The sequence below is a fragment of the Vanessa cardui genome, chromosome 16, assembly GCF_905220365.1.
Source record: "Vanessa cardui chromosome 16, ilVanCard2.1, whole genome shotgun sequence".
NCBI lineage: Eukaryota > Metazoa > Arthropoda > Insecta > Lepidoptera > Nymphalidae > Vanessa > Vanessa cardui.
In genome coordinates, this window is record NC_061138.1 from 7,488,213 (window position 1) to 7,507,986 (window position 19,774).

Consider the following 19,774-nt stretch of genomic DNA (forward strand, 5'->3'; position numbering starts at 1 on the left):
AGCTCAGAGGTATCACTCTCAAACCAGAGTGTACGTGTCTAGTTATGGTTGCATGAGGAATCTCAATGGTAATTAATTATAATTTAATTTTTTTTTTTTTTTTTTTTTTTCGTTATTGCTTTCTTTTTTATTTGTTTTAAGATTTTAAGAGGTAAGATAAGTAAATTTTGCCTCACAGTTGCGATGATTATTTCTCGTCGATGCTGACCACTCGCACTGACTGACCAGCTCGTGATATGGACGACAACTCCCACTGTCACGGCCATTCTGCGGGACGGTGCGCGCTCTGCACCGATCGCGTTTCTGGTTGTGGTGCTCGGCGAAGCTGATCACGAGCGCCCTCTGCCGACCACCTTCTCCGCTGTCGTCATTTTTATGAAACCTGTAAATCTCGAAAGGCACATTTAATTAGTCATATCAAGTAATAGTGATTACGTGGACTCTTAATCTTTATGTTGAAAATAATTAATTTTAGTTTTCTGAGAATAGAAAAGATGACTGCTATATTTCGAACAAGAGTCATTTGTTGCTGTAGTTGTGTAATTAATGCCATTCTGCGGGATAGTGCGTGCTCTGCACCAGTCGCATTTCTTGGTCGCCCAGCTGCGGTGCACGACGAAGCTGATCACGAGCGCCCTCTGCCGACCACCTTCGCGATGCGATGCGATGTGTTCTTATGAAACCTGTAAATCTCGAAAGACACAATTAATTAATCACATCAAGTAATGGTGGTTACGTGGACTCTTTAATCTTTATGCTGAAAATAATTAATTTTAGTTTTCTGAGAATAGAAGCGATGACTGTTTTATTCCGCACAAGAGTCACTCGTTGCTGTTGTTGTGTTGTTAGTGCTGCAAAGTCCTCTGGTTATTAATGTCGATCAGGTTTAAGAAGTTCAGGTGGTATGCAATGTTTTCTTTGTGTAAAAAGTGGGTCGTGGAACTCCATATACTGGATGCACTGTTCGGTCTCATAGTTCTTCATTTTTATTAACTCGTTTTTGAGGGTAGTAATAATTCTTTCCACTTGGCCATTTGCTCGGCTGTTTCCTGACGTATTGGTTATCTTAGTGTGTCTCATTTCCCCATGATATCCATGATCTCCGTGATCCACATGGTCTCTTGTTGATTTTTCAATTAAGATGTTCCACACATATGAACAGCATGGCAAATGAGGATGCCCTTGAAGCGTATTGTTCTTAATTGTAGGAAGTAGCCGCCTCAAGTGTTGATGAAGTGGGTACTCCCGCACTAGTCGGCCTTGGAGCTGATGAATGATTTATTGGATGCGTGGCTTGCGGTCCTGCCATATAGATGGGCCCCATTACACCGAAGTTGCAGGCAGTTAGTGTGAAGTGCTTAGAGATCTTCTTATCACTTCGCAATATGGTTCTGTCTTGTAGCGATCCTTATGTGACAGGTGGAACCGAAGCTGATGAGGACGTAGCAGAGATCGGAGCTTTTTCCAATCCCACTTCTGATAACGAAGTATCATGTCCGAGCGCGTTTTTAAAAAACATGACGTCAGCATAGCTGACGTCACGAGTGTCAGAGTTTCTATCTTTAACCATCTTCGGTGGTATGAAATAAAACTCAGGAAATAATCCTCTCTGATTTATTCCAATATGAGACTGTCCGATCGCTCCGACGGCTCGACCAAGTCTGTCGAAACCGACGGGCGCTTGTTCTTTTATAACAAAAATAGGTGGGTAGACTTATTCACTCAAGATAACAGTTGTTTACAAACATTAAAATATTTCAGAGTAATTTAACATTTCAAAATTCACTAAAAATTATTCATTTAACAATGAAACAGTTTTAAATTATTAAAATAATCATTTCTGGACACGTGTTTTTCTTAAATTCGTGGCTCCGCGCCGACATATATAATTGCTATCTTTAATGGCACAATGAAAAAGTCATTATAGCCTTTCCAAAGATTTTTAGAAGTTTTCGTAATTTATAAGCGTATCAATAAGAGATGCTGTATTACCTGGAGTTTATCTTCATCGATTTTAGATTCGGCGTGGTTGAGAGGATCCTCCTTCAATAAGCTGTCGGGAGATCCAACAACTGGCTTTTGAGGCTGAGGCACAGATGACGCCTCTTGCACTACTGGTGGCGCAGCATGGAGGGCGTGGGCGTTAGCGATCGGTAATGGTTCATCCTAGAAACAAAATGATAACTTGTTATTTTTTTATTATTTTATATAGACGTACAATTACAACAACAACAACAACAGCCTGTAAATTCCCACTGCTGGGCTAAAGGCCTCCTCTCCCTTTGAGGAGAAGGTTTTTGGAACATATTCCACCACTCTGTTCCAATGCGGGTTGGTGGAATACACATGTGACAGAATTTCTATGAAATTTGTCACATACAGGTTTCCTCACGATGTTTCCCTTCAACGCTCAGCATGAGATGACTTATAAAGACAATTAAGCACATGAATCAGCGGTGCTTGCCCAGGCAACTTTGAACTCGCAATCATCGGTTAAGATGCACGCATTCTAACCACTGGGCCATCTCGACTCGACGTACAATTACTAAACATGTATTTAAAATACTACGTATATCTGGATGGGTATGAGTGATGTTTTAAAAAATCATCTAACAATAGACAGATACAAACAATCTAGCTAGTAGGCAAATTTACATCAACTAGCAGTAGAAAATTATAAAGAATTTATTTCTAATCCTTCCATAAGGATATCCACAATATTGTAAAAAGAAACATATAAATATATGCATCTAAAAAAGTCTATCATTAACGTTAAGTGTATTTAAACTAACATATGTAAATATAGTATCAGTAAAACGCAAAACACAGATTATATAAAAATTTGTGTTTTGCGTTTTATAATTAAACGTTAAAGTAAATTATCTACAGACTAGAGATGAATAGCAGGTAAATGACGGAAGTACTTGATAGCTTGTTATTTGCTAGATTGCCTAGAAATTATCATAATAGCATACATGGTTTTTATGACTTTTATAAATATCAATAACATCCTTCAGCAAAAAAATAGCATGCCGAGTCATCAATTCATCCAAAATATTATAATTTTCAGTTTTATAAATGTTTTTTATCTTTAGTTGCTGCGTATTTTCTAACCCAAGTAATATATCAAGCAACCTTTACGAATTAATAATTTTAAATTGTTTTCACACAAAAACGTAATTTTGAACACAACGTGCAAAAAGTTGTCGACGTTCCACGGCACCGCTCACTTTCAGAAAAGCCATCCAGTGCTCATCGCAAAATGGCGGCGCTTTGTGCGAAGTACCCAGTCTCTTACGTAAGTCCTTTACAAATATTTCCTTCGAGTATACAAATGTTTTATAAACTTAGACCATTCCATAACAGTAATAGCTTAACATTTTATACGGACAACTCGAAAAAAAACATTATGAATTTGTAAATTTATAGTAACGAATTATGTCTACTTCTGTAAACAAACAGACCCACACAAACAAATGTACCCGAGCTCTTTGTTCAGGCCAATTATAGAGTTCTCACTAGATAATGTATTTAATATTGCGGATTCTGAGCCCGTATAAACCATGCATAGAAAAAGTGCAAGGTTAGTTGCTGCAAGCCAATGTATTCAATAGCTGTACATACACAGTTGATTTTAAATTAATATGTACGCAATTAAATGTGGAAATAGAATGGCAATTTAAATAAAACTCAGCTCATGCAAAAGCATATTACAGTTTCAAAACTGCATGAACATTTTTGACGTATAAATCCAGAACGATTTAAAATGTTTTTGAAATTCGAATATTTTTAATTGGTATTGTTTTAGTTTCATAAGAAAAAGGCTAAGATTATGAAATATTTCTATGATCAATTTTAAGAAAACGTGGAGCATTACACGAAAGTATAATTTTATAACCAGTAGACGTGACATACTAATCATAGCGGTCATCTGTCACTTGCGCGTGATCAAGTTAACTCTTAAGGATACTTGTAAACGTTGCTTTCATGATTTTATCGAATAAATAAGGAAACATATGAAAAAATTCAACACCACACGTAAATTTTGTTATATTTTTAACATTTGTTATTTATAATATAACTTTACTAACGTGACGTTCCTATATTCGAGCGTTTAACACGTCACCCTAAACTTAACTTAGAAAGTCTTTTGAAATGTTATCACATAAAAATCTAACGAATAAAAACGTCAAATTCAAATTCCCTTTTTATTGAAATGATAAGTATTTTATATCAATATTTTATTTATTTAATCTGTGAGATAGTAAATTATTGTTACCAAATTGATTAGAAATTCAGCAAAACAGTCGTTTTCAAAAAGAGCTTCCCAAACCTATAATAAATATACCGTGGGTGTACATAAGAAACGTAAGTACGAATATGTATGACAATCATAAAGATCTACAGTTTTAATTTCGTCCTTCAGACGAATAATATTTAACTAGACAATTCTTCATGTAGTGTCAATTGTTCTTAGAATATTCCGCCTCAATGGAAGTGAAGGCAGAAGTACATATTTATGTAATCACTAATGTTATTGTGTCTTCGTGGAAACACTTCTGAGTTTTATTTACAAACAGATCAAAAATACGAAATAAGTTGTTTTGGACGAGAAGACATCTTCATTATGTAATGTAGGAAAACAAATTACTTTAAAATAAGCAAAAAATGATTTAAAGTATTGTCAGTTAATAACGAGCAGCCAAGCGAGCGGTGTTCGCGACCGCAACCGATAGAAAACGACGATTACGTCGCCTACAATTGTCGCATTGTACCGACGCGACGCCCACAACACTTTTACTGCTTTACGAAATACTTTAAACGTTAACAGTTATTGCCTACGTTGCGTGATAACGAGGAAGTGCCGGCGAATGATAAAATAATTATAGCAACTGTCAATTTCTCAATTAAAACTTATATATCACACACATTTGAACAGGTAGCTCAATTAAATAAGTTATAATCAATGATGTTGAAATAAACAGATATGTTATTAACGCGCAAAAAGTGAAGACTAGAAAACGTCCTAATTGTGACGTTAGCCTTTTGTTGTTTGACGTAGTAATACGTTATAATACATCATAATTACGTAGTAATACGTTTTGCGTAATTAAAACATCTAGCTATCCCTTTTACTTATTGTTTTTATCAAGCTATCCTTTTTACTTTCAACGAAATGTAAAAATAAACTTAAATAAACGGTCTCCGGCGCGGCACACTTTTTTCTGTTGTTTAGTATGGATATAACATATCTGTTTATTAGAATATCATTGGTTATAATGTAATAATTTATCAATAATATTGTATTGATATATAAAATTGAAAAAATATTCTCGAACGAAATGCAAGTAACAAAAAGTAAAATGGACTAAACTTTAGAAACTTAAGACCTCAACATGATAATAGAGACGCAAAGGAAATAACTGATGCTGGATTGGATTACCAAAGGGAATAAAACTCTTGAATGTAATTCAATGCCCGTCCCTCACAGACTTTAGAAGTTATTAAATGAATAAAAATCTACGTATAAGAACTTCTGATTGATATATTGTAGAGGTTTTAAGCAAAATTGTGATTTTTTTGATATAATTGCAATAATTATGACATGGATTTGTTGATTACCGCATTCATTTATAAATGTACGTATATTTTGTTTTTTTTTTCTTAACTAATCTTCTCTATGACAGTAAAATTATTTCAAAGTGCCCATTTATAATAATTTATATCATATATCTATAAATACAATCCAAACGTAGAACTCATGATTTAATGGGTATACATTTATCGTATTTAGTCTACCATGGTATGATCATGCTATATAGACAGTTGTGATTTCCCATCGTCAGTCGTTACGATAAATTCATATCCAGGTATGCCTACCAAAAATTGGTGTTGTAATACAAAAAATACCCTAAAGAACATTAAAATAATAACCTCCTAAAGAACATCGGTCTGCCAATTTCAAAGATAAAATACATATGCGTTCTATTTCCTTATTCATCGTCCGATTATACAGCAATCTGACTCGGCTGCAATCCAACACGAACGGCGAATGGGAAATGGGCACAAGACCTTAAGTATTTTCCGTGGAGCGGATGTCTAACCACTGCCTTAAAACAAAATACAAATAATGCTATTTAATTCTTATTTTTTGCTTCAATAACAGATACATTCGTTCATTACATCGTATGGTAATTTTAGAGCAGCCAGACCTAAAACGAAGCAATTTCAAAACAATTTGCGGCACATTGCTATTTATGTAATTTTGAATTGTACTTCAAAGCAAAATAACAATACACAATAGTATAGGGATGCGAGGATGTTTTGTGCTTTAACAGATATTTAAATTGAGTGTGCTTTGTTTGAAAATATGCATATTGCTCGTATTTTAATAGTTTATACAACCCCTACATTTACAAAATTAATATGCTTACTAGTTTATTATAAAATAATTGGTATTGTTATTACTTTAAATATACAAAAGAAAGGTATAAAAATATGTTATTTATCTGTTAAACAAAAAGATTTTTCAACGAATAACAAAATAACCTTTCCTGTGAAGCGTCCGCACGAACGAGTCATGGACGGTTGCATACAGAGTTCACGCCATATATTTTCTATCAGATAACTTCATAAACAAATGATGGATATCACGAGAGAGAGAGAGAGAGAGAGAGAGAGTTAGATACTTTGACCCTTGAGTACTTTACTAAGAAGATCTTTTTACACCTGCAGCCTCAGAAATTGCAATATGCTATCAATATTAACACTATCACATTATTTTTTAATTTATAATCTATTAAAGCTAGCTAAGGCTGTGCGACGATCTACATTAGGAAGGTATAATAATTGTTAATTTTACGAAATATTCACTGTCTATTATTTAAAATATGTGCAACACAAAAATAAACTACACACCTAAAACTGACAAGTTATACTGATTTTCGTTTCTAAAAAAAACAGTAAAATATGTCCTCTTAACGAAATCCTAATAGGTTATACCTACATATCCTGAAAGAACGAAACTTAATTATATAACCTAACCAAGAAACAAATAAACGCACGAATTAAAAATTATTAGCTTTAGTCAAAAATAAATCAACTCGTAACTATTTATTCAATTAAATTTTATTGCGCGTTATAATATAATGAAGCTATTGGCGATTTCAAGAGTTACATAATTAATAACAAAATAATTTATAATAACACAATACCGTAACGAAAGAACTATAGCAATATTCAAACAAAAGTGTATCATTTGCCGTGAAGTAAATTTATTAGAAAGTTAAATTTTGCGTGAAAAGAAAGTAATTATTTTTTATTTCAGATGTTAATATGTATTATAGCAATCATAAAATGAACATAAAAGGGGAAAGAAAATGTAACACAACACGCAAAACGTTCATACCTTAAAATTGTATACCTTCATTAAATTTAACGTGGCACTTAAAATAATATAAAGATTTTTTTTGTAATTAATAAATATGTACTTTAAATACCTCGTTATATTAAAAAAAATACAAACAAGATATATTTTATTCAAGTAGACTTTTACAAGGATTTTTAAAACTTGACTTTTAAATCGTCATTTAGCAACTATATTAAGTGAAGCTACCACCGGTATTTTGCAATAACACTTATATGACATTGACTTTTTTGTAATTTCCGGACTATTGGTACATATTTAACCACAACCAATCCTAAGCACTCTCTCGACCGATTTTAGCCTCGGTGCCGGAAAATTATGAGAAACCGGGGTAAAAAGTCGCAGCAGTAATAGATGATGTGCCTTTCGAGATATGGGAGTGTAACAGTAAGAACTGTCCAAGCATATCCTTATTTAATTCGATTCGAAAACCTTAAAATCTTCAGCCTTTCAGTCTACCCACGAGATAAACAGGACGAACTGCGTCATTACTTAGACTGTTTGTACTAATTTAATAAATATCTGTTAGAATGTCTATATGTATCATATCATATAAACACACGTATATTTTAAATATCAAAAACAAATGACATCTCAGGTCTCTCAAAGCAACCAAATAAACATTGCTTGAAAACCTCCGGGTATTTATATGTTTTTCTAGAGCTACCTTATTTTTAATAATACGAATACTATAATATAGCGCAAAATTTAAAGATATTCTCTCCTTTATTACATAATGCCTTATTACTTTCTAAGTACGCCAACAGAACGGCTAACAAGTGAGTGTTATATTCGAAACCGTGATTTTCTATGACGTGGATGCACCCGCGACCTGGGGTCATTGACCGTATTGCAACTTTCGCTAGAGACAATATTGCGAACTATAAACTGTGTTTATGTATTGTATGAGTAAGTAAATTATAATTTAAATGTTTAAGCTTTCAGTGTAATATTTTTGATGATTTTATATATAAATAGAGCTCATACATATATAATTATTTTTACAATATTTTTTTGTGTATTCATCACATAAAGTATTAACAATATCGTAAGATTCAGTTTATAAAATTACATTTCTGATAGGAGTCTAGTAATATTAAAGCAGTTTTTTTATATTTTGAAATTGTTTTTTTGTGTTTCTAAACAAATATTAAATCAAAAGTGATCTTTAGCGCGATTGGCAACAGATTACACTTAAAAAAAAAAGAATCGCAATCAATGTCATACTATCGAAATGTTATTGCGAAGGTTAAAAGCCTAGTTACAACATAAACACAATATTTGAAGATCTACTTCTATTGTTAGTATTAAAAAATATATAACTCTTATAAAGCTACTTTTATACTGACCCTATAAATGTCAAACATGGTAACGAACCATCCCTAAATGAATGCACCATAAAGGTCATCAAGTTACGCAAGATACAACTCGTCCTAACCGTATAATGTTTTACGACATAGAATACCTCTTCGTGTCTCAGATCACCATTATATATTAATTTATAGTCGTATTATTATTACGATGCAAATTCTATTTTACTATTTATAGAAAAACAACACAATCAAAAATAATTACATAAATTAGACATAAACATCATAATTGATCAGTGCTTGTGAACAGGTGAGTTACCTCTTAGAATACGTCACAATACAGCTCTATTTTGTTATGAAAGAGACCTTTTAATTTCCCAACCAACTTTTTGCCTCGGATCATTAAGACAGCTCTGTTAGAACCACAGCTTTGCGTAACGCGAAGATTCAAGGTGATCCGGTGCGGCGGCGTCGCGTCGTGGCACAGCGGACTTTGCAACACAACCATAAACAAACATACGCTATAAGTACACAATTACGTCACCAAAATATTACCGACTGTGATCCATCAGAATCACAGCCGGTAATATTTTGGTATTAAGAAACAATGAAACTCAAAATATGAACCTTTCTTAATTTCTATATCTCTAAGGTAAGTGAATATTCATTTCGTATGTTTTCTTAATTCCAATATGTTTATTGTGTTATTTTCATTTTTCCATATGATAAAGACACACGTTTACCTATTCATAGATTGTCATTTTATAACAATGACAAAACATATTCCCACGGGTTGTGTTGTGTCTTGAATCTAAAATAATCGACAATGCTAAGCCTACAGGTCAACAAACTAAAATAATAAAATATTATTTTGAACCCAACACAAAATTGATTTAAAAATCAACTCGTAATTATCTGTGCTACATTAAATTAACATAATTAACGCAAGATAATCATGTACCTTATATTAAATACGTGAGTTAACGATCAATTCACATACATACGAAGTATCATTTAACCAATCTCAGTATAAAAGTTTCGTATTCTACAAGATCAGAGAACACAATAAATCAGGGGAAGACTAATGAAAGGGCGTTATTGACCAAGACCGAATCCATCATCCACCAGAAAATTGCAACTGAATTTAAAGTAACGCTTCGTCTATGCTAGTCACGAACAACACTCGTGAGCAAAATAAGTCGTCGCCGTCACCGGGAAGAAAATACGACGTCTAACGTGAAATTCTGACGACAAAAACTTTCCAGGATCGGGAGAGAAAACATTAATTTTTATATTTCTTAAGGTCTAATAAATTCTTTACAAACGTATACTTATTTTATTTATAGTTCACATAACTTTGTGCTTTGTATTATAAATAACTAGCGGACCGCCCCGTTTTCGCACGGGTGCAATACTGATTCTAAATATACCACAGAATTTGTTTATTTACAACATGACATTAGGAACTTCTAAAATTATCAGTGTTTCTTTACTATATTGTTCGTGTATCTAGTATAAAAACCTTCATCTCGAATCACTCTATCTATTAAAAAAACTAATCAAAATCCGTTGCGTAATTTTAAAGATCTAAGCATACATAGGGACAGACAGAAGTAAACGACTTTGTTTTATCCTATGTATTAATAATGAGTCCTTTCGAAATGGTTATTTTTTAATATTTGGGATCAATCAAGGAAAACCTGTATGCTTTACTCTAAAGAGAGAATTGAGGAAGTTTATTAAAGTATAATAAATAGGAGAAAGACATGATGCCTTTCACTCACATTGGTCAAGCAATTAGTGTCTAGTTTCAAAATCTTTAATTTATTTCACTTACAAGCTTACATTCAAACCTCTAGAAATATAAGTATCGTAAAATATCCATATTAAAAAATGGCATATCAAACAAAAACATTTATTTCATTGAAAATTTGTTATTCAAATATAAGAACAACACTAAAGATGAATGTTATAACAGTACACTATTCCATTGTTTAAATTATGACACAATAAAGCACATAACTGTGTTTATTTTAAACAGGTGAAAGACACTCAAGGTCTATTATGATATCTCTATGGTAAAGGTTACTTTCTTTCCATTTATCTATAGAATTATTGCGATGTTCATAATTACATAATGATCGACCTTTCCCAGACATTATGAACAAATTCTTTTGTAAACTAACAATGAAATATACTTTTTGAATAAGCCTTCTATAACGTTGGCTATCAACACTGTTTTTACATGTTCGTTGAGAGAATATATCTACGCTGAAATAACTCCATATATTTGTCACGAACGGTAATTGAACTCTCATTTGGAAGTAAGAATGGATGACTGCGTTCCTTTCTCCAAAGGCACGAAGATAGAGAACATTTCCCTCTTACCTGTATTAAACTTTAACCTGTACTAAATTCTCTCAAGCTAGTTTAAAAGTTATTGCTTAAAGATAAACTTTGTCTTTATGCGCTTGTTAACCAACTGTAGTAAGTTTACAATCAACATTCAAGCTGGTAGAAGGACTGGTGTTCGACTTATTATTTAGTTTATATTGTTATATTATTTTATATTATTTAACTACACCATTTTATAATAATTCATTCGTTCGTCACATTGAACAAAAATATATTTAGCTATATGAAAACAATGAGTCAGAATGACAATTATATACGTTTTATGTTGACTGTACTGATAAACAATTTTTTAATATTTCAATTCTAGCATTGTTCTCATCGAAATTATTTGTTACTTTACAAGACAAGTTTTTTAGTCTTATATTTAATTTTTCTTCGGTCTGATGAAAATGAAAGTGTACTTACAGGCATTAGGGCATCGTTTCCATATGATCTTCCCTCTAAAGCCAGCTCCTTGTCGAGCATGGCATCCAACTGCTCCAGTTGGTGACATGAGGCGCGCGCTGATACCCAACTGGACGCCAGTATGAAAGACCCGAGGATGAAGGACGCGGCGACCACAGTCAAAGCAGCGATACGAGCGATTTGCACCGACGAGGACACCCTCTGGCGATAGGCCTGTGAATATATATAAACGTCACATTGTGTCCATTTGTTTCATTCATAACATAAAGGTGAATGTAGGAGATTGTGTTGAAGTTGTCTATTAATATTTCTATAATGTCTATAGTAAAATTATGACTACTATAAAGGTTTAGATCAGTCATAATGTGAACTGTGTGTTTTGAAAATCAAGCCTACTTTATTCATATTTTAAATTGTCTCGGTCACTAAAACAAAAAAAAAAAAAAATTTATTTGTTCAGTTTTTTTCTCACTTGTCGCTTACTAAAAATCTACTATTATTAATATTATTTATTAGAAATACAAAAAAGACAACTGTCTTTTTCTTCACTGTGTTGAATTGATGTTGAAATATTATGTTGATACAACTAAATAAATATATAATTTACTGAAAGTGTATGTTGAATTGTTTGAATTGAAGCGGTTACATGACTATGTTATTTTTAAACATTTTCAAAGTTTGTCACATTTAGCAGAAGTATTGTAAATAATCAATGTTTATCAAACAGAGTGTTTGCTTCAAAAAGTAAAACATTAGCACATTTTTAATAACGATTTCACTTCAAATTCATTTAAATACGAGTAGACGAAAATTCCAGTATTTAAACGCTCTAAAATTTAAGCAAAAACTATTTCTACAATTTAAATACAAGCTGTAAAATTACATAAATTTAGAACGCTTTTCGACGATATTACTGAACTTTTCACAAAAACTGGAGTAGCGAGTTGAGTACTGTTGTTTAAAGTTTATTTAAAATTATATTATGGACATGTTCGTTTGTTATAATATTTCATATTACAACTGTATGGAAATGTATCAAGGTATTTGTAAACAATACAAAATACAACAACAAGTATCATTGAAATTAGAATTCCATCATTTTCTTGTACAATAGTGAATTTGGACGGTTCTAAAATTAAAATATTCTTAGAGAACCAAATATTGCAAAATTAAAAAAAAAGGTTATTGTATCTTTTGTTTTTAGGCATAGCATTTTACCATGTTTTTTTAATTGTAAAACAATTATTATTCTAATAATAGCAACAAATGCGACTGCAGTTTATATGATAGTACCCTCAGAGAAAGCACTTCCACTGCGTTGGAAAACTGCTCGTCTTCCGAGAGCAGAACGATGTCAATTTTTAATCTTCGTAATTCGTTTTGCAAACAGTTGTCACTACTAAGCCGAATCGAATTTAATTTTTCCAATAGAATAAACTTTCTGTATCATTTACTGTGAAGAAAATTGAATTAAATCATTATATAACAGTGAATCGGTTTCTTAAGACTCTGTTACGAAAATTTACAAAAATGTTAAATAACCAGGGGCACGCATATTTTTGCATATAATTTGTTAATTAACGTTAAGTTTTATGTAGTAATATCAAAATACAAAATTTGATTTTGTTGAATGTTTTCCCTTCATTTGCCATATTATATGGTCTTTGACTACAAACTAATTTAAAAGAGCACTTTTGACTCTTGATATAGCCTTAAGTATTTAAAGTATGGTGGTCAACGTCTAGATATCACAAACTCATACGATTTTAAACTTTACGCATAGTACAATAAGGTTCATATTTAAATCCAATATATTATCTAGAACTTTACAAGACCTTCGGCTTCATTTTACAATTCATTCTTTCGTCCATTCAATGAGATCTTTTTGAACAAAGCAAAGCCTATTTTTATTCAACCAAACTAAATTACAAAAGAATAAGCGGTGTGTTAATGAAGAAACAGAAAGAAAAAGGAAATCGATGTCAACTCCTTTCACGGGCTAGCAATACGTCTCCAACACCGACACATTACGATACCGTTTCTTTTACAAGGAAAATAACCTTAGTCATATGACTCGGCTTCATTTATTTTTAGCGAAGTTTGCTTTGTAGCAAATATATGTAATAATCTCATACATATATGCTATTAAAATATAAACATATTAAATGCAACATTTATAAGCATGCATACGTAATTACCACATTATTAGTCTCATCGTAAAGACATCAACGGGCTCTTTAATTATATGTTTAAAAATATTTAATCAGTAATTAAAAAATAATGGGAATATGTAAGATAATCAACTATTGAATTATCCAATATATGTAAATGAATACCAAAAATGTTTCTGTAGCGTTAAGCATGTAATTAAATGTCGAATATAAAACATACCTCTTAATAACATAAAGGAAAGGAATGTAAGTCAATTTGCTATCGTTTATGTTATTAGTTATATCAATATACAAATTTTATTTACAAATTCAAGAATGTAAACAACGTTTTTATATAGTTGTTAAAAGTCGAAGGATGTGACGCAAGCATCATTGTGTCCAATGCGACTTGGTCAACTACGCCAGTAACGATTTCATTATTCTATGCTACTTTTTATTCCAAGTAGGTATTATAGGGTTTTTCCGATCTGTTTAACATAACATTTTAATATTTATCTCGAACGTCGAATTGTCGTGAATTTATGTTGATGAAACATTCAATTTATATCAGTTCAAAGAACGTCCCTTGTTATATTTTAAAAGCATTATTTAAAGTCTATAAACCTTCTCTGTTTCTTTAAGCTATACTAATCAATCGATTGTCATGAATCTTACAAAGTATTGTCTGTTATATAAATGTACATGTATATATATATGCAAGGAGATATTTCGCTCATTAATTGTCTATCATTACTTTCTAGAACACAAACTGATATAAAAACTTTTCGTAATATAATAAAAAAATAAATCAATGATCATGTTCGATTTTCAAACACAACGAAATTAAATCGAAATATGTAGTATAAAAAAAAATGTTTATAAATTCAGTTGTCCTATGTTGTCGCGTGACCGACTGTAATTATATAATGTTTATTATAATGATGAGTAAGAACAATAGAACAATGAATCTCCCACATTTATGGGCACATATTTCATCACAGTTCTCAGAAAGGAGCAAATCTTATCTTGTTCAGTGTTGATTCGAAAAATATTGTTTTCTTAACAGCCTCGCAGCGACTCTACATTGCTTAGATTTCATTTTAATATTTTAAGAACGAGAAAAGTCTTCTCTGAGCGAAACTATGATAATCGTCATATTGTTAAAAGATTCCATTCCGACATTGTCGTTATTAAAAATTATTGAACATTTTTTATTTATGCATAATCAAAATCAAAATATACTTTATTCAAGTGTGCTTGTACAAGCGCTTTTGAATCGTCATTTAACAATTAAGTGAAGCTACCACCGGTTCGGAAAGTAGATTCTACCGAGAAGAACCGGCAAGAAACTCAGTAGTTACTCTTTTTCAACGTTTCAGTTAATACAATTATTTAAATTAATATTAATAGATAAGGAGGTCATTCGAAAGGCCCTGTGCAATATATACATATAATACATATATGCATCATTTACTATAAAAAAAGAATGAGCGAATTTACAGACGTTGTTAGTTCTTTAAAAACTTTGAATAAGTAAACAAAAAGATTTGAAGAAAGCGAGATACTTATGTCGTATGGGTTTCATTAGTATTCGTCGATGATTGAATAAGATTATGAAAAGAACCGGTAACGTTAGAACCTCACTCACGTACTAGCGGTTCATCGCATGCCAACTATATATTTATACGTATATGATACCATACTAGGGACACAAATTCGCAATCAAATTAACATATCATCATAACTTTAAATACTTAAACAGCTTTTATATATATTGAGGAAAGTTGGACCTAGATTATATTTTTTACATTTCTTATTTTATCGTTTAATTAAAGAAAGTTTAACTTAGAAGAATTATTTTTATATCGGCTTCGAAGTAGTATTTACGTAGAACGTTACTAAAATGCATTACGTTATATATGAATAGACGTAAGTGTTTAGTTAAACATTAGTTAATGTTCTCCGGTGGGCGGTTTCACGTCAACGGCTAACAACCGCTGCCTGAGAGAAAGGCGCTTTCCCATCGTTTTACAATATACAGTACATGATTTGTTATATAGTAGAATGACTCACTTCGATCATTTTAATATTAAACATATATAGAAACATAAAGAAAATATTTCAATAATAGAACATTATTTTAAAATTTATGAATAAAATAAACAACGCCTTATTTTTAAAATCCTTTTTAACCATATAAAGAATAAGTTCTTAATAAACAATGTCAAAAGTATAATATTTTCATCACGAGTAACGGTATAACTTACCGGTGGCGGCTCTGAAGCACTGTAAACTTCAGATGGCGGGTATTCCGGTTTCATGGTTATAGTAGCCATAGAATCTGGCTGATGCTCCTTCTCCATCACGATATTGTATTATTTATAAAAAAATATCTTATTTGGTGTGCGCGCGCGATGTTTGACGTTCTAAACAAGAGTGCGCCAAGTGAATGGCTGTCGGCTCGATCGGCGTAGGCGCACCGGCTGTGGTGGGGTCACCGGTGCGAGATGGTGATTGTATTGTTAAAGTTGTTGGAATGACGGATGCTCAGTTACTTCTCCATACGTACAAACTACAAACTATACGAACTGATATCAGGCATCTTAAGATTCGATTACTGGGAATATAGCAATATTATGTTTAATCCTCCAAATATATGAGTTAAATAAATAAATGTATAATGTTTATTACGTCAGCCATTATAACTTTCGTATTTTCAAAGTTGACTATAAAGAATTTCCAAAAACTTTAACATTTTTTCTGGTAGTTTTACAACAAGTGATCTTACATGTACAAAAAATATTTTCACATAATTTACAACGCTATAAAATTTACAATTATATATTTATATATAATTTACTCTTAATGACATAGAATATTAAATTAGTTATGGGAAGCCAGGGAAAGTCAATTTCATATGAACAACGTCTTCAATAATAACTGATAAATTATAACTTAAAGTAAGACCATTAAACGTTACAAAGTTATTAACTAAAAATTAATTAACTTCCATTTTAGTTAATATATATTTATACCCAATATTCTAAACTATTTAGTGAAATAAAGTTTTCCAATCTTGATTGTAATTTTAAGTAAGTTTATAACCAATAAATAGTATTAACACGTAAAATTCAGAAAATTAAGATAAAATTGATAATCTCCTTCTTCTTGAATTTGGCTAACAAAGAGAAACGTTACGATTAAATTAAAGAAGAGATATATACAATAATATTCAAGTCGCAAGACAAAGTAATTAAAAACAATCCTTTGTTATCATTTATAATTTTTGATTAACTCCAGTGCTACAAGTCTACATTCCATTATCACATATCACTATATCAAATTATCACAAACAACATGAACAATTTTCGATTCAGCCTTGAAGAAATAATTGTGATGTAGAAGTCATATCTCGATGGAAATCCATGACATGCAAGAAAGAAAATTACGTACTGTATGCATGCTGGTGCTCATATAATTGATGCATCACCATACAAATTACATTCATGCGCGGCTATTACAGAATTTTCTTCCTTGTTTTATTAAATACGTGTAGACGTCATGTTTATAGAAATACCTACAAGGAATGAATATGCATTAAAAGTACAAATTAAATTAACTTGACACCTGTATTAATAGAATAAGTGGTCTTAATTACGACGTACAAAATGTAATTGCTATCTGTACTACAAAAATATTTTTTTATAAACATGTAATAAACTGACTTTCATAAAGCTTTTAATACTTTAAAAGCTTATATTTCCTCTTATAAATGGCATGTATTTTATATCTCTACGATAATGGGACTCAAAATATAAAACCAATATAAGGTGAGCTTCCATTTTATAAATTAAAAAGACCGAATGTGCAAATAAAAAATATCGTTTTATAACACGATTGTGATATAATCTTTCCATAAGATTATTTACTTATAAATTTATTATATTTAAATTATGATTTATGATTTTAATCATTCTCATTATGATCATTTTATAATTGAGTATACACAAAAAAGTAAATAAAATACAAGACAGCAAAAAATGCGACAAGCAATTGTAACTCAGAAGATCAAAATGGCCCGAGGGAGTTTTATTCCCGCGTAAACCTCACTACCAAGGCAACAGCCATAAGACAAAAATTTAGAAGAAAGTTATAGTAATAATAGTGTTTTTATTGAATTTCTTTAAATACTGCTAACGTTTTTTTCGTTGAACAAACTTACATAACACTATATATTATAGTTTTCTACGTATTATTAACCCATACCATAATAGTGTTACAGAGAAACCTTTATTAAGATCTTTATTATAATATTGTTTTTAATAATAAAAATATTATAATAATATAATATTTATTGTTACTTAAAACATTATTACAAATCAAATAATTTAAACCAATTTGCATAATGGACCTAGAATAGATTTGACTACATTATCTTATGTCCCCTTTTCTTTTTTATAACAATATTCTAAATACAATTAATTCTTATAAAGTAGATGAATTAAGACTGTTGCTCAATGCTAAAGGTACGTATCAGAAGATAAAGTGCGGCTAATGATGATTGACAGTCAAATTACCCGATACTTAAAATATTCTTTATTGTTATGTCAGACGTCAGTTAATTTGTAATTATATTTGTTCGACATAATTAATCTTTGACAATTTGTTTAGCCTATGATAGTTTTTTAATTTAAGTCAGACAAAAGCTTAAAACCACTTTAACACTATTCTTGGGTACTAATAGAACTTATATTGAGCCCATCGTATAAAAGTATCATCAATGATACACTCATAACTAATAAAATTTCATTGTTTGATACACTATAAAATATTGTTCATTGAGTGTACGGTGGCCACATAAAATTTTAATACAGATTAAACCAAAAATGCTCTTCTGTCATTGAAAATGTATACTGAAAAACGTCAATTGATATTGTCAATCTCGTAATTGTCAAAACTTCAAAAGTAAGGTTATAAAAACCTTCTGCTTATAAAAGTATTATTTTCTTCTAAAGCATTTAAGAAAAACTAAATTTACTATAAACAACATGGCTAATTCAGGAAAAGGCACTTTCCAACCGGTATGCTGCAACCTATTAATTTGTATATTTTATTAAATTATGCATTTAATTATTATTGTTTTTTTACTGTAGGACTCCGATGTTCATATTTCCTATGAGGATCAGCAAAAGATAAATAAATTTGCCCGTCTTAATGCGAAAGTAGACGATATAAAAGATGAGCTAAAAGTTAAACAGAATGACATGAAAAATCTAGAGGAAGCGGTAGAAGAATTAAGTCTTGCTGATGAATCAGATAAAATTCCTTACCTTGTTGGAGAAGTATTTATTTGCCAAAGTTTAAAAAATACATTGGTTAGTATACCACTATATTAGAACATGTTTGATTCTTCTTACTTTTTATGACTGGTAAAATGCAATATCTTGTTTATAATTACTTTAACATCAGCATTTTAATGAATATAGTAAAGATATGATATTTGCTTCAAATTTAAATTTTATTTCAGAAATCCTTAGATGAAAATAAAAGGAGGAAGCAAAATGAAATCAGTGAGTTGGAAGCTAAATGTGAAGAACTAAAATCACTGATGGGTGAATTGAAAGCCCATTTGTATGGCAAGTTCGGAAGTCACATTAATTTGGAAAATGAAGAAGACTAGAGTAGGCCCTTCTCAATTTAAAACATTAACCTAATCTTATTTAATAAAGAATAATACTTATTTTCAGGTCACCTAATTCATAGCCTTAGAGTATATCAATGATTTAAGTTTGCCTGAATTGTTTAATTAAAAATGTATTTGCTTTTAACTCTTAATTTTATTTTTATTATAAAATAGTTTCACATATGATCAAAATTTAACCAATTTTTTAACTAAATTCATTAATTAAGTTCTGATTTTATTTGTAAGGGTTATTTCCATGTTTGCCAAGAATAATAATGGTCTGGTATTTAATATATAAATGACCCAAGTAAAAAAAGCAATCCTTATTTTTATGTAAATTATCATTAAAACATTCACTTTTCAACACTTGTTTTTAATACCCTCT

General features: G+C 30.9%; 2 protein-coding genes across 3 annotated transcripts in view; one reads left to right on the forward strand and one right to left on the reverse strand.

Moving 5' to 3' along the window:
* The window catches only part of LOC124536033 (fibrous sheath CABYR-binding protein), a 59,440-nt gene extending 43,173 nt beyond the window's left edge, over positions 1-16,267 (reverse strand). For both annotated transcript variants that reach the window (XM_047112431.1, XM_047112430.1), the window contains exons 1-3: positions 15,974-16,267; positions 11,557-11,769; positions 1,993-2,166 (exon numbers count right to left, since the gene is read on the reverse strand). In XM_047112431.1, coding sequence (XP_046968387.1) covers positions 1,993-2,166; positions 11,557-11,769; positions 15,974-16,069 — 483 coding nt within the window. In that variant the 5' untranslated portion in view covers positions 16,070-16,267. The remainder of the gene's footprint in view (positions 1-1,992; positions 2,167-11,556; positions 11,770-15,973) is intronic.
* A 2,355-nt stretch (positions 16,268-18,622) lies between these two features.
* On the forward strand, positions 18,623-19,753 carry LOC124536316 (probable prefoldin subunit 4). The gene is made up of 3 exons (XM_047112837.1): positions 18,623-18,787; positions 18,860-19,081; positions 19,234-19,753. Exons 1-3 carry the CDS (start codon positions 18,755-18,757, stop codon positions 19,384-19,386), a joined length of 408 nt encoding a protein of 135 aa, XP_046968793.1. The 5' UTR covers positions 18,623-18,754; the 3' UTR covers positions 19,387-19,753.
* Positions 19,754-19,774: the final 21 nt, after the last annotated feature.